Source organism: Ruditapes philippinarum, unplaced genomic scaffold (assembly GCF_026571515.1).
Source record: "Ruditapes philippinarum isolate M1 unplaced genomic scaffold, ASM2657151v2 ctg6665_1_1_1_1, whole genome shotgun sequence".
Classification (NCBI taxonomy): domain Eukaryota; kingdom Metazoa; phylum Mollusca; class Bivalvia; order Venerida; family Veneridae; genus Ruditapes; species Ruditapes philippinarum.
This window is the reverse complement of record NW_026863991.1, coordinates 63,969-78,267: the sequence shown is the minus strand read 5'-3', so window position 1 is coordinate 78,267 and position 14,299 is coordinate 63,969. Positions and strand designations below refer to the sequence as shown.

General features: G+C 32.6%; 1 protein-coding gene across 1 annotated transcript; it reads left to right on the top strand.

Annotated features, from left to right (window-relative positions):
* Nucleotides 1-525: 525 nt before the first annotated feature.
* LOC132724028 (interferon-induced protein 44-like) lies at nucleotides 526-10,066 on the top strand. Its single transcript, XM_060708840.1, has 6 exons — nucleotides 526-619; nucleotides 5,133-5,197; nucleotides 6,957-7,139; nucleotides 7,510-7,671; nucleotides 8,968-9,142; nucleotides 9,427-10,066. Exons 1-6 carry the CDS (start codon nucleotides 601-603, stop codon nucleotides 9,708-9,710), a joined length of 888 nt encoding a protein of 295 aa, XP_060564823.1. The 5' UTR covers nucleotides 526-600; the 3' UTR covers nucleotides 9,711-10,066.
* Nucleotides 10,067-14,299: the final 4,233 nt, after the last annotated feature.

Below are 14,299 nucleotides of genomic sequence, written 5' to 3'. Positions count from 1 at the left end.
TTTAGAAAGTCTTTTTATAAGACTAAAACTTGTATTACATCATGTTTTACCAAAACTCAATTATTTTAATAAGTACCTTAGATGAATTTATTAAAAAATGTTACAGTTAGACAATTTACAATGCAATAAAACAATTTTCAAGCATTGCTGCTGTCAAACTTTCAACATGATTACCTTTTGTTTTTTTACATTTTTGTTTCATTATAACATTTTATTTGTAAGAGCTAAACCCTACATATTACGGTGTGGAAGAACAGAACATACATCTACATCAGCTTTACGGTACGAATTTAAACAATGATTAATTTAATCAAGTTAAAAACACAATTTCCACTTACCACTTCTAATCTGAAGTCTGTAATCCCCAAAAATGATACTCTTTCCCCCTAATTTAAACGTTCCTCCTTTTTGAAACACTGTTCTATATTTAGCCAATGTCTTCTCAAAACACTATTCCATTACGTATCCTGGTAGGAAAATGATTAAATCATAAATGGGCGATTACTAACTTAACGTAACCAATGGAATAGCTGCTTTTGAATTATATAAAGTCGCAACGAGTGATATCGTTACATACCTGTTTGCACTCACTTTAAAACAATGGGTGGAGGAAATTCAAGTAAGCATAATTTTGATGCTAACATAAATTTAATATTTATAAATCATTATCATAACAATTTATTTAAATTTCTATGGCTAATTTTAGTTTAAACATTTTTCTATTGTAATACCGCACTTTGGGCCCCATTGTTGATCACAGGAACACATGCATTTTTTAACATCAGAAAAGCTGTCAGAAATTTGTTTCTCATAAACATGAATTTAAGTGATATCTTAAAGTAATAACATGTAGTTAGATGCCAATGGTTAACTAAAAATAAGGAATGAAGTAGGTATCTATGAAAAATTGTGATTTATATTTTTTCTATAAAAATTTCGATTTGATTGAACTTCATTTACTTAAATATTTTTCTTTGAGGTCATTAAAAACGACATTCACAATAATAAAATAACAAGAATAACATGACGGTTACAATGAACCAAACCGAAAAAAAGAGTACGAGATGTATTGTTTTGTTTGTAGTTTTTATTGGCGTTTTTTGTTTTCGGTAACGAAAGAACGCGAATTAATCTGCGCCATACTTCAAATCCAAATGTTACTTTTGCTGTAACTTCTTCATTTCTATTTTAAACTTAAAATAACATAAAAATATTAATTTTCTAAAGCGATTTTAAAAAGCATGCGTTGCAGTGATTTTAAATATGACAACCTTAGTTATGAATAAATATAATTCTGATCTAATAAATAATTTTTAAAAAGCTTCAAGACTTTATATTAATGTGTTACATTGATTGTACTTTCACTTAGTGTTCAAGACAGTTGTGATTTTAGATATTGATAATACATATTTGTGTTTGTTATGTTTTGTCAGAGATGTAAATAGATGTAAATTGATGTGTCATTTCTCCGTAAATTAGAATAACACTATCTTAACAAATCGAAGCGTTTGAAGGTAAGTTGATAATTAAATATTGGTTATTTATAAAAGTGCAACCACGTAGAGTTTCTTTTATTAGCGAAAAGTATAATTTATATTAGAGGAATAGTGCACGTGTGCCGAAGAAATAACGGTAGTACCTTGATAATCATGCGTACGATCTTATATTAAATCAAACTTATTTGAATTGTGTAAATAGTAAAATACTATTTTCTCCGAAAGCAATTTTGCCTCTAAATGTGTCTTTATCTGAAGGTTTATGTAAACTTTTAAAATGTTTTATATTAAACAAGATCTCGGAGAACAAATTGTAATACATAATTACGCGATAGTGTCACAGTGGAGTCGTGATAATTGCACGTATGGTTTTATATTTAATCAAATATACTGGAATTAAACATATTGTTTTCCAAAATGAACTATGTCAAATAATTTTCTTTCTTTCTTTTTACATATACATTTTATTATCCAACACAGGAGCATCTTGAAAAAAACATATTTTGCAGGGAATAAAAAAGAAAGAAAGAAGAAACAAGCGTCCACTCTTATCCACTCCAATCTTATTTCATTTTTTTGTTTTGAAATAAATATATTCCTGTCATTATATTACTTGTTCATGTGGAAAAATATATTTTAATTATAAAGAAACGAATATTTAACTAGATCTAAATCATCAGTGTCGACCATATCCGGAGGAATTTACAATGTTGGTTGTGTGCATAAAACGCCTTTATGCATGGAGGTATCAATTCTCTTAAAATCGCTAGGCGTGAAGATTAATTATGCACTAAAACTCGTGCCGTTTGATGTGTTCGCCATTCGTATCATTATTCCCTGCGGTCTGGAGACCGCAGGGTATTGGTACGCGTTTAACTTTTGAGGCATGAAGGAGCACGTGACCTGTTTTCGGTACATGGAGGAGCATGTGATCTGTAAACCGTACACGATTGGTTAATTGACCTTTTCGAAAACCTGGCTAAATACCGTTTGTCGGTACGTTACGGAATAACCTCTAGGGAATTAGTCAGAATTACACCTAATTAAGAACAAAAAACTATTACGTGATATTTCTAATTTTCTATAATTATTTTACCGTTTAAGGTGGAAAAACTTGAATGATGTATTTGAAAATTATCATTGGATCTCAAATTTTACAAACAATAATTTTTTTATACTGAAAATCTACAAAATTAAAATATTCGTAGTGGCATCTGCCATAATAAATAGAGATATTTTCTGCGTAAACTTGTGTGTTTACTTTATTTTTTTTGCTTGGAATTATTCATAAAATGGTAGGCTTATTTAATCATTTTCTTAAAAAGAAACAATTGTTTTATGTTCGACCTTATCAACGGTCACCAGTTTCCAAAGACCTTCTTCTATTTTGATCGATTATTGTCAAATATATTCCTGATACAAACGTTTATTTATTCCCCTCTCCCACAACAATGTTGAAAATAGTTAAATGAAATATCTTTATATCATTCCCCGCAGGAAACCATTTTACTTGTCTGTTTTTTGGAGAGGTCATCAGACTTCTCCACAGTGACCAGACTGATTGCTGGCGGCTTCCATTTTTGCGTATCTGATTGTAGTGAATGAATCTCTTTTAAAGCGTAAAATCATTAGAAGCAGTCTACAAATATTGTTTTGCGTATGCCCCGTTTCAAAATACGACTTAACTTAAACGAAAAATTAACATCAGTGTGAACAAATCGGTCCATAGAAAATCGGAAAATATCATTTACGTTACTTAATGCTACGTGGATGTTTCATTCCGTTTTAATCTTTTAAACTGTTTAAATCGATTACCGTATTGTTTTCTGAATAACGTTTTACCATTTCATGTTCCGATAAATAGTAACAGTGAACATTATAGCTACAATATCACCATGCACTATTATATGACCGAGTGTACCGAAACTTTGCTGCTCCTTAAATTTTTGAACCGGTATGACTTAATAACGCAACGGAGATTATTTGGCGCAAATGGTACAAATGGTACAAATTTCACTCAATTTTGATTTTCTTCAAATATTGTGGTTGAAGGCATGCAGCTTTATATACTGTTCATTCCAATCAAATGATAAAAACATTTTTTGTGTAAATCCTGGTCTTAAAATTTTTTGATTAACATACTTTTTGCCCGTTTTGGAAAATGTAAAGGAAATGTTTCCATATACTTAACAAAACATTAACCGAAAATTTCCTTATTGAATTTTGCAAGAATTATTTATTTTGATACTACTTTTAATATGTTTATCGTTTATTTCAAATATAATTCCCTTTGTAGAAAAAGTATCCCTAATGCGCCAAGAAAAAAAGTCCATTTCTCCGGCATATAATCTTTCAAAACATGTATAAAACAAATTTTAATAATGATACTATATTCAATATATATAATAAATTCTGTTTTGTTAAATATTTGTAATTTATAACCATTCATTGTGTCTTTTATGCAAAAATATTCCCATTTTTTCGCATTAAACAAATCTTCCACAGCAGCAAAAAGACCTCTGGCATGCTTCTTTTTGAAGAAGCAAACTTGTGTCAATAGTGACACATAGGGGTGTCGGTAATTCATATTATTTATCGCCTAAATCTTTACCACCTGATCAATCTCTCATTATTATGCGTTTAGCATAATGATAATATCTTTATTTCCTCCATAAGAAGAGCACATTTTTACAATTATACAATTATAATGGAACAAGTAAAATATTCAATTACAATGCAAATAATTACAGAAGATCTATGGTTACAGTATGGAAATCATAGATATTTAAATAATACACACATTAATATAATGTATTTATCTATTTTTTACACACATGTAATAATAATATGGTAATAGTAAGAAGTCAAAAATAAATATCATTATATAGTCTATTAATTGAGTAGTTTATCAATGAATTTTATAAAAGAGATATAAGATTGAATTCTTGTTTCGTCAATCACATTAAATGAAATAAAACCGCTGAACATTTCAAGTAATTGATTGTCTGCGCTATATGTACAAAACTCCAAATAGTTATCCATTCCAAGTAACTCATACAGTTTTTGCCACAACTGGCATCTTTCAATCTCATTGTTTCCACAGTAAAATACGGCATGGATCGCGAAGTTCTTAACGACGAGCTTGCACTTAAAGCATGTTTTGTCGTATTGTCTCGCGAAAAATAGGCACAGTAATTTAAACGCCGAGCAACCTTGTACTTTAAGCTTTGTGTATTTACGACAAAATATCCAGAGGCTACTAGGTTCATACTTTGAATGTATCAATATATAGTTTTCATTGTGCTATCGTTAGTTATCCTTGTAAACCATTCACTTTCTACATGTATTGCTCGTTTTACTATTCTTCTCCATGCTATTTTATCGGGAAAACATCCTGTTTTGTGAAAGTCAAGTAAAAAAGTTGAGAGATTATATTTGCCAAGGATCTTAAATATATCAGGGAAAAAACCTTTAGATTTCAGGGGTGATGCCAAATACATACAAAGTCTATTTATAAACACCTGTTTCACCTTGAATCTTGCATTCATGAGCGTGACAGAGTTGACACAAAAATATCAGTTTTCTCTGATCTATAATATTCTTGTTTATATTAAAGTAACTATTTTGTTCTTTCAGCGCCCGAGCCACCTAATTTATTAACTGATCAACCATGGAGACAGCCAGCAGATTGGAATCATTGGGTAATAAACAAAAACGACAATTTATAAAAAAAAACATACGAGGACTTAACATAAATATGCGGACACATGGCATATTTATTCAGTTGACATTTTATATAATGCGAAATCAATAATGCATTCAAAAAAGTTATTTTCGATATAAATATCTCAAAACACATAATCGGATAATAGATGTACTACTTTTCCTCCGATTTTACGTATAATTGAGCTATAATGCCTTGTCAATGCAACATTTTAACACAAAACTATAACATGAGATTGAAATATTGAAAATTCTTTTAAATAGCTGCTACGCTGAACGAATCCCCGACTTAGACAATAACAATGCATATGTTCAAATGTTAACAACATGATAGTATTCACGTGGCACAAGCGTTATAATAATGATAAAAACGCCAGTCACTGGAGGATGACACCAGAAGGTCAAGGCCGAAAGTAATGATAGGTTTCTTTTTCTTCCCGACAACCTGCGCGGTCATAGCTTTGACAATCATAAAACATCTGAATTTCGCATTTTAGCCCGGAAACATCGGAGTTGTTGACGGCGACATATACAATTTACAAGATTTTACCATGTCTACCCGAACAGCGAGTCTTTAGCCAATCAGCATGGAAAATTTAATCCCACATGATAACAAAATGGACAGCAAAATACTTAAAAAAATGACGCCTATAGGATACACCATCCGCCATGTTTTTTTTCGGATAACTGAAATATTTTTCCTGTAACATACTCGAAACGAGTGTGCATGCTCCTTCGGGGTAAACAGTATTAAGAAAGAAATGTTAACTCTATTGTTCAAACAGGAGTCTATATCGAAAACTTATAACACATAGATAAAAATGAACCCTTTTACTATATACTACCCTTTACTTCTGTACAAATATTTGTATATGGAGTATATGAAAGTGACTTAAATCGTTAATTTTTGGCATGTCGAATTACTTAGTCTTCTAAACTTATTTAGGCCTAATCATCGGTTATCATAATCATACATGTATTAAATTGTGGTGTAATTAGCAAAGCTTAAACACTTTATATCTGTGATTTTGCATGTTTCAAACCATGAACTGCAATTTACAGATAGAGTTTAATATGAAGTACCATCAGATTACTTTTAACCTCACATTCAAAAGATAATTTCGAAATTCGATATTTCTTCCTTCAAATTTATACCTAATTTTCAATTCTGTATAATTATGGTATTAAACCATTGATAATTAACACGATGAAAACATGTCCTTTTTTTAAAACGACAAGCTTCGGTAGTCGAACTTAGACTGCTGATAAAGATACCTGTGTGTGAGAGCGAACTTTGCCCTTTTTCCTGCAAAATCAGAGTTATGACCTGCCTTTTGTTCCAATTGATCTCATGTGGATGATCTTGTGCCATAATGTTAAGACATGAAGGGACTGGAAATAATTTTAGGTCTTGACGTGTAACTTGTTAGCACATTTTCAGATCGATCATACATCCCGTTTAATCCAGAATAATAAATTATTTTCACTGTGAATAATGACTCAAAAATGAAAAGCGTTGCAACGTTTTTAACAAAATCGGCGTAATAATCGCACACACAAAATCAATTAAATTTTAAGTATTTTCCTTATTCTTTATTTACCTGTGCCGATCTGTTCAGTTAAAGAGTTTCATGTGATCTATGTAAAAAGATATAAGCCTTCTTTTATCTCAATGGAGCTCCTTTTGACGAAATATTCTACATTATCGTTATATATATTTTCTTTATATTCATAAAGTTAGAGAAACAGCTCATGAAAGAAATAAAAGAAATTATACCTAATGGTCGGCCAAACCTACTAACTGCAGGGCCAGTTGGGTCTGGAAAATCATCATTTATCAATGCCATATATAGTATTGGCGAAAATACAAAAGTACAACCGGCCAAATCTGGAAGTTCTGCATCAAGTTATACTGTTATGGTAAATGAATCTCGGGTTATGTGTTACATACTTTTATTAAATAATATATGTTTAAGCAGCACTTTAAATCGATTATTTATAATCTTAACCTCATGGTGTTTATGAACAGTATATATGCAACAATCTTTTAACACCTATATATGAATTCATATACAAGTAGTAAAACAATTTAGATGATCGTGAATAAAAATGTAATTGCTTTTACATAACACTTATTTTTGTGTCATTTACAATGTATACGGCATATTAGACCTGGTCCGTACGTTAAATGATTATTTAACGTTTTAGTTAACATTCAACTATCAAGCGCAGCACAGTATAGAAAGTATTTGTCTTAGAAAATTGTAAATATAGAAAAAAATAATTTCAGTACAAGGGCTACACTCAAAAAGATACACCTCAAAAACAAAAACGACTACTTGAACATTTTATACTTAGAGATACGATGGGAGTGGAGCCAAAGGATGGTGCTGGATTTCACGTTGACGATTTCGTGTATTTAGTCAGGGGAAACATAAAAGATACGTACATGGTTCGACATACATTTTTATAGTATTCTACTGGTGTAGTAAAAACAAAATACTTATAATACTCATGACTATTTGTAGACCGACAAGTGACGATAATGTATGTTTTCGACCTTAAAGTTATTTACACTACCCTTGTGCATGGCAAACCTTTACATTGAGATTAATATTGACAATTTTCTTATCTAACGTATTCATTAATGATCTTTGCTGTTAACAATTTGTTTTACAATTGTGTCTCCCAAAACTTTTGGAGACATCTTGTTTTTGTTTTGCCTTCGCTGTCTTTCTGTCTGTCCATCTGTTCGCCCGGCCGCTTGACCGTCCGTCCGCATTGCGCTTGTCCAGCTTTCACAGGTTAAACTTCTGGTGGGATTTCAACCAAACTTTACAAAAGTGATCATTACCATCCCTAGTTGTGCACATCACCGGCATGTTCCGCTCCGCTGCACAAAATGGCCACCAGAGCTAAAATAGAAAAAAATATTGTCCGGCCTTCACAGGTCAAACAAGTTGTGGGATTTCAACCAAACTTTACAGGAGTAATGAATACCATTCTTAGTTTTGCACATCACTGGCACGTTCCGCTTTGCCGCCAGAGCTTAAATAGAAAAATATTGTCCGGCCTTCACAGATCAAATTACTGTATGGATTTTAATCAAACTTTATTGGTGTGATCAGTACCATCCCTAATTGTGCACATCGCCTGCACGTTCCGCTTCGTTGCACAAAATGTTTGACTAAGGACACATCGTCTTTCGAATTTGCAAAGTGATGGTGAGATTAGTTGTTTATTTCGACCTTTTATTTTGAAAGCGACTTTAAAGCTACATATTCGCTTCTTATGAAAAACAAACTGTGTAATTACAGTTGACAAATTATACCTTGGAAAACAATCAAAAGTGAACTTACTTTTTTAGCCTTCATGCAATAAGTTTACTTTGCTCTTTCAGAAACACAGTGTGCTACTGTAAAAAATAAGAGTCATGTCGCCTGCAAACGCAAAATTTATTTTGATTGACAAAATTTACCATCTACAATTCTAGATTATTAGGTTATTAGATATAAAAAAATCAAATATCAGAGATCTGATGACAAGAGACAAACTGTTCTCATTGATACTGACTTTTACAAGTTTTGCCTCAAACGGTAAATGGTTTTTTGTTCTTGAGTTGATTAGATTCACTTTGCTTATTAGTGATGACCACGTTTGAGAATAAAATAAACTGTTAAAGCATCTTTAAGATTAATTTCTCATTTAGTCGTATAATAATGCTCAACTTTTCCATTCCTCATTGTAGTTTAACCCTGCCGCACCAATTAAACGAGGCGACGGGCACTTCTCGGACCCCCCAAATCCAGACTCTGTTATTCATTGTGTCATCTTTGTTATCAGCGCAGTTGATGTCTACAACTATATACCAGAGGGTTACATCAGAAAAATAGGCCAACTACAAGATAAACTCCGATTGGAGGGTATGTGTGTACATGTACTATGTCACGGATTTATTTTTGCACGTTCTTTACTTTGAGTAAATGATCAATCATGGTGTCAACAAATGAGCAATGGTCAAAACGTGGTGTTTTGTAATAATTAATTCGTTGTGCTCATTCAAAACAAAAAGCTTTTCATTTTCGTTCAAATTGTGTTGAAGTTACTTTTTGATGCATTCTGGAATAAAGAATGTTTATTTTGACCATTAAAGTACCATGATTATAAAGTCTATTCAAAGTTATATGTTCCTTTTTTATTACAACAGGCGTTCCGAGGATACTTATTCTTACAAAGGCGGACCAGTTGTGCGAAGAAGTGAATGACAACATTAAATTATTGTTTAGGAGCGTTAAAGTGCAAAAGGCCGTTAAAAAGGCAAGCGAGATATTTCAAATCGATCAAGCGTCTATTCATCCTGTCGTAAATTATGAAGTCGATTACACATTAACCCCAGAACAGAACATCCCATTGCTTCTTGCACTTAAACAGGGCATGAAATATGCAGAATTGCAGAAGAAACAGCTTGAAGATGATGACGACATACCCTAATAAAACATGCTTAACCGACAAAAAAGTTACTGAATCAATTCGTTTACCTTATGTTGTTTTAATATAAAAGTTGTTTGTATAAAACGAAAAGAATGGAAACTTTTATAACTTTTTTATGTTTTGCATTTTTCATTCCAGAATATTATGTAAACTATCGTTCTGATTCCTGAATTACAATAATACTAAAACAGCACAGTAACACAGTACTGCGTGCGTGATTTTTCAAGTTCCGCTTCCGCATATTGCAGTGCTGATAATATTGTAAACAAAAAGTTGAAATATGGTATTACTAGTACTTGTATTTTTGTACTTTTTCACAATGAGTGAATTATTGTTTTATATAAATATTGTTTGTTTGTTTGTTTCATTTTACGCCCTTTCCCAACAGTATTTCAGTCATATAGGCGGGTAGATTCCTAACCATCGTTCTTAGAGAGTTACACCAGTACTAGACTACCTTCCTCCGCGCTAAACTACCAAAGCATCTCCCGGGGATCGAACCTACGCCAGAGAGGTAACTGGATTAGAAGTCATCGACTCTAACCCCTCGACAACGGAGGCGGTTTATTTATATAAATAATAAACAGACTCAATCAAACTGAATCTGCATTTTTCATGTAATTTTGTTGTGATTTATGCTTCCGGGAGATTCACTTTGTTTCCAGATTTTTATTTCAAATTGCAACTAAACGAATTGGTTTACATGGCATTCATGTTACCTTTTTACTCTTGTATACATGTATGTATGCATGATTGGTTTGACATGTTCTTGCTATCATTGTTAACGGATACATAGATATTTACAAATTTACCTACAAGATCATGCATACTATTTCGTGTTCATGGACAAACGTTTGACAAACGCATTACACTCTTTTTCACATATTTTTATATCTTTTCGTAAGGTAATTTGTATATTTCTCTATTAATACATTTGGTAAGGTAATTTGTATATTTCTCTGTTAATACCTTGGTAATTGCCGGTGATTTCCATTCAAATCCTGGCCCATCAACAAATTCGGATAGCTAATTTGCATCTCTTTCTATTACTAGTACAACTACACTATCAGAACGAGATATGTTTGTAAAATATGTATGCCCCCTATCGGCAGCCAATTAGTCATGTGATCAGGTTATTATGCATGACTTCTGACCCAGAGAACAAAAAAATAATAAAGGTTATCCACTGGTCAAAGTGACAAGGTAATAATTGGGACCAATAGGTTATGTGCAGCAATTTAAGTTATTACAAATTTTACCAAATAATAAATATGCATAAGTTTTATGAATCATGTAGGCCTCATTTATGACAGCCAATTTGTTATATTACATAAGACCTTCAAATGTGTATGCCACGAGCATTTTTAGTTTAATATAAAAATATCAACCATGGGAATTTGAGTTGTTGAGATATTGGTCAGAAACCATCTTTAAGTACAAGGTCAATATGTCACTGACACCTTGACCCCAAAATCAATAGGGGTCATCTGCTGGTCATGAACAATCATTATTCCGAAATTGAAGTTTCTAGGCCTAAGCCTTCTTTAGTTATTGATTGGAAACCGTTTTTTTTCCTACAAAGTCAATGTGACCTTGACCTTTGACCTCTTGACCCTAAAATCAACAGGGGTCATCTGATGGTCATGACCAATCATCACACCAAGTTTGAAGTTCCTAGGCCTAAATGTTCTTTAGTTATTGATCGGAAATCGTTTTTACCTACAAGGTCACTGTGACCTTGACCTTTGACTCCTTGACCCGAAAATCATTAAAGGGTCATCTGCTGGTCATGACCAATCATCACATTAAGTTTGAAGTTCCTGGGCCTAAGCGTTCTTAAGTTAATGATCGGAAACCGTTTTAACCTACAAGGTCAATGTGACATTGACCTTTGACCCCTTGACCTCTAAATCAATATGGGTCATCTGCTGGTCATGACCAATCATCATACCAAGTTTGAACTTCCTAGGCCTAAGCCTTCTTAAGTTATTGATAGGAAACCGTTTTTACCTTCACGGTCAATGTTGCCTTGACCTTTGACCCCTTTACCCCCGAAATAATAGGGGTCATCTGCTGGTCATGACCAATCATCATACCAAGTTTGAAGTTCCTAGGCCTAAGCGTTATTTATATTTGATCGGAAACGGTTTTTACCTACTAGGTCAATGTGACCTTGACCTTTGACTCATTGACCCCGAACAATAGGAGTCATCTGCTGGTCAAGACCAATCATCACACCAAGTTTGAAGTTCCTAGGTCTAAGCGTTATTTAGTTATTGATCGGAAATCGTTTTTACCTTCAAGGTCAATGTGACCTTGACCTTTGACCCCTTGACCCAAAAATCAATAGGGATCATCTGCTGGTCATGGCCAATCATCATACCAAGTTTGAAAGTTCCTTGGCCTAAGTGTGCTTTAGTTATTGATCGGAAATCGTTTTTACTTACAAGGTCAATGTGTCCTTGACCTTTGACCCCTTGATCCCAAAATCAATAGGGGTCATCTGCTGGTCATGACCAATCATCATATCATGTTTGAAGTTCCTAGGCCTACAAGGTCAATGTGACATTGACCTTTGACCCCTTGACCCCTAAATCAATATGGGTCATCTGTTGGTCATGACCAATCATCATATCATGTTTGAAGTTCCTAGGCCTAAGCGTTCTTAAGTTATTGATCGGAAACCGTTTTTACCTACAAGGTCAATGTGACATTGACCTTTGAACCCTTGACCCTTAAATCAATAGGGGTCATCTGCTGGTCATGACCAATCATCATACCAAGTGTTACGAGCCAGGATAACGAAAAAGAAAAGCCAGCAACAAACTTGTAACAATAACAAATTCATTACAGAAAAATTATTAAAGAAAAATTAAATAATAATTTATGTTTACAAATACCTGTAGTCCAAAAGATCTAGTTTGATCCTGGAATGATCCCTTTTTGAATAGCACAGTTAAATCCAAGTTTAATACAAGAACACTTTAGAATAAATTCCCACAATAAAATCCACAAGAATAATTTTATCTATTTTAAGATATCAAAGCTCCAATAAATTTCTTAATATCCAAGTTGAATGATACTCCTTTAAATGTATTGATGACTTAAAAGGTAACTGATGACTTAAAAGATGAAAATAATGAAAAATATCCCGTAATATATATATATATAAACTAAGAACATTCCAGAATAGTCTATTATGTTCTACAGTAACCATAATCTAACACTTTCAACAACAAAGAATAATCTGGAAATTTCTATCTGAATATAATGCACGAATCATAATCTAGAATTTTTCTACAACGGGTAAGAAACTTTTTGTTGACATACAAGTAGTTAATGTTCTAAAAATAGAACAATGATAATATTTGAAAGAGACAAATTATATACATGTAATATGTTGCATACATAACACTTCCCCTCTTCAAGAAAAAGAAATATGAATGAAATGAATATTTCTTTTACATAAATCCAAACAATGTAACTTATGAAAAACTTAGGAGAAATGTTTAACAATTTTATATATAAAATCATATATGTGTGTATTATAAACAATAGCAAACAAAAAGTAACATTAATCAATCATATGATATAGGTGTTTAATGTAAAATACTGAAAATAACAGTTTTAGACACGTGAAAGTGCATCAGGGATCAAATTATCTTTCCCTTTAATGTGTCTAATGTCAAGATTATATTCTTGCAAAAACAAACTCCACCTCAACAGCCTTTGATTTTTGTTTTTAAGTTTATGCAAGAAAGTGGGGGGATTGTGATCAAGACAACAACAGGCAACTTTGAAGAAGTTGGATAAACTTCTAAATGCTGAATAGCAAGAATAAGAGCAAGACACTCTTTCTCTAAAGTAGAGTAATTTTTCTGATGTTCATTAAACTTTTTAGAAAAGTAACCAAACAGGATGGTCAACACCATTGTTGTCTTTTTGGATCAATACACTTCCAGCACCTATGTCACTAGCATCTACAGCTAACTTGAAGTTTTTTATTAAAATCTGGTGCCAAGAGAACTGATGCACTCTTAAGTATGGCTTAAAGACTGTCAAATGCTATTTGACACTTGTCATTCCAAATGAATTTGTTGCTTTCTTCAGCAAATTTGTCAATGGTTCTACAATAACCGAAAAATTATTACAAAATTTACGATAACACCCTGCCATACCAAGAAATCGCATCAGTTGTCTTTTACAAATAAGCACAGGAAATTCAGAGATAGCTTTGACCTTAGCTTCTATTGGTTTAACTTTACCCTGTCCCACTACATGTCCTAAAAATGTTAAAATTGCATGACAAAATTCACTTTTTGCAAGATTAACTGTCAATTTAGCATTACTTAGTCGGTCGAAGAATGCTCTTATAGTTTTGAGATGTTCTTCCCATTCATCAGAGTAGATGATTGCGTCATCAATGTATGCGTCACATCCGTGTAGACCAGATATAACCATGTTTGTAAGCCTCTGAAAAGTTGCTAGTGAGTTTTTCATACCAAATGGCATGACTTTATATTGATATAAGCCGTCTGGTGTTACAAAAGCTGATATTTCTTTAGCTCTATCAGTAAGTGGAACTTGCC

Bases quoted from the DNA above. Each gene is read 5' to 3' on its own strand.
- LOC132724028 (XM_060708840.1), top strand. The intron at 7,140-7,509 runs GTAAATGAATCT...AAATAATTTCAG, and splicing joins CATCAAGTTATACTGTTATG to TACAAGGGCTACACTCAAAA. The intron at 9,143-9,426 runs GTATGTGTGTAC...TTATTACAACAG, and splicing joins AGATAAACTCCGATTGGAGG to GCGTTCCGAGGATACTTATT.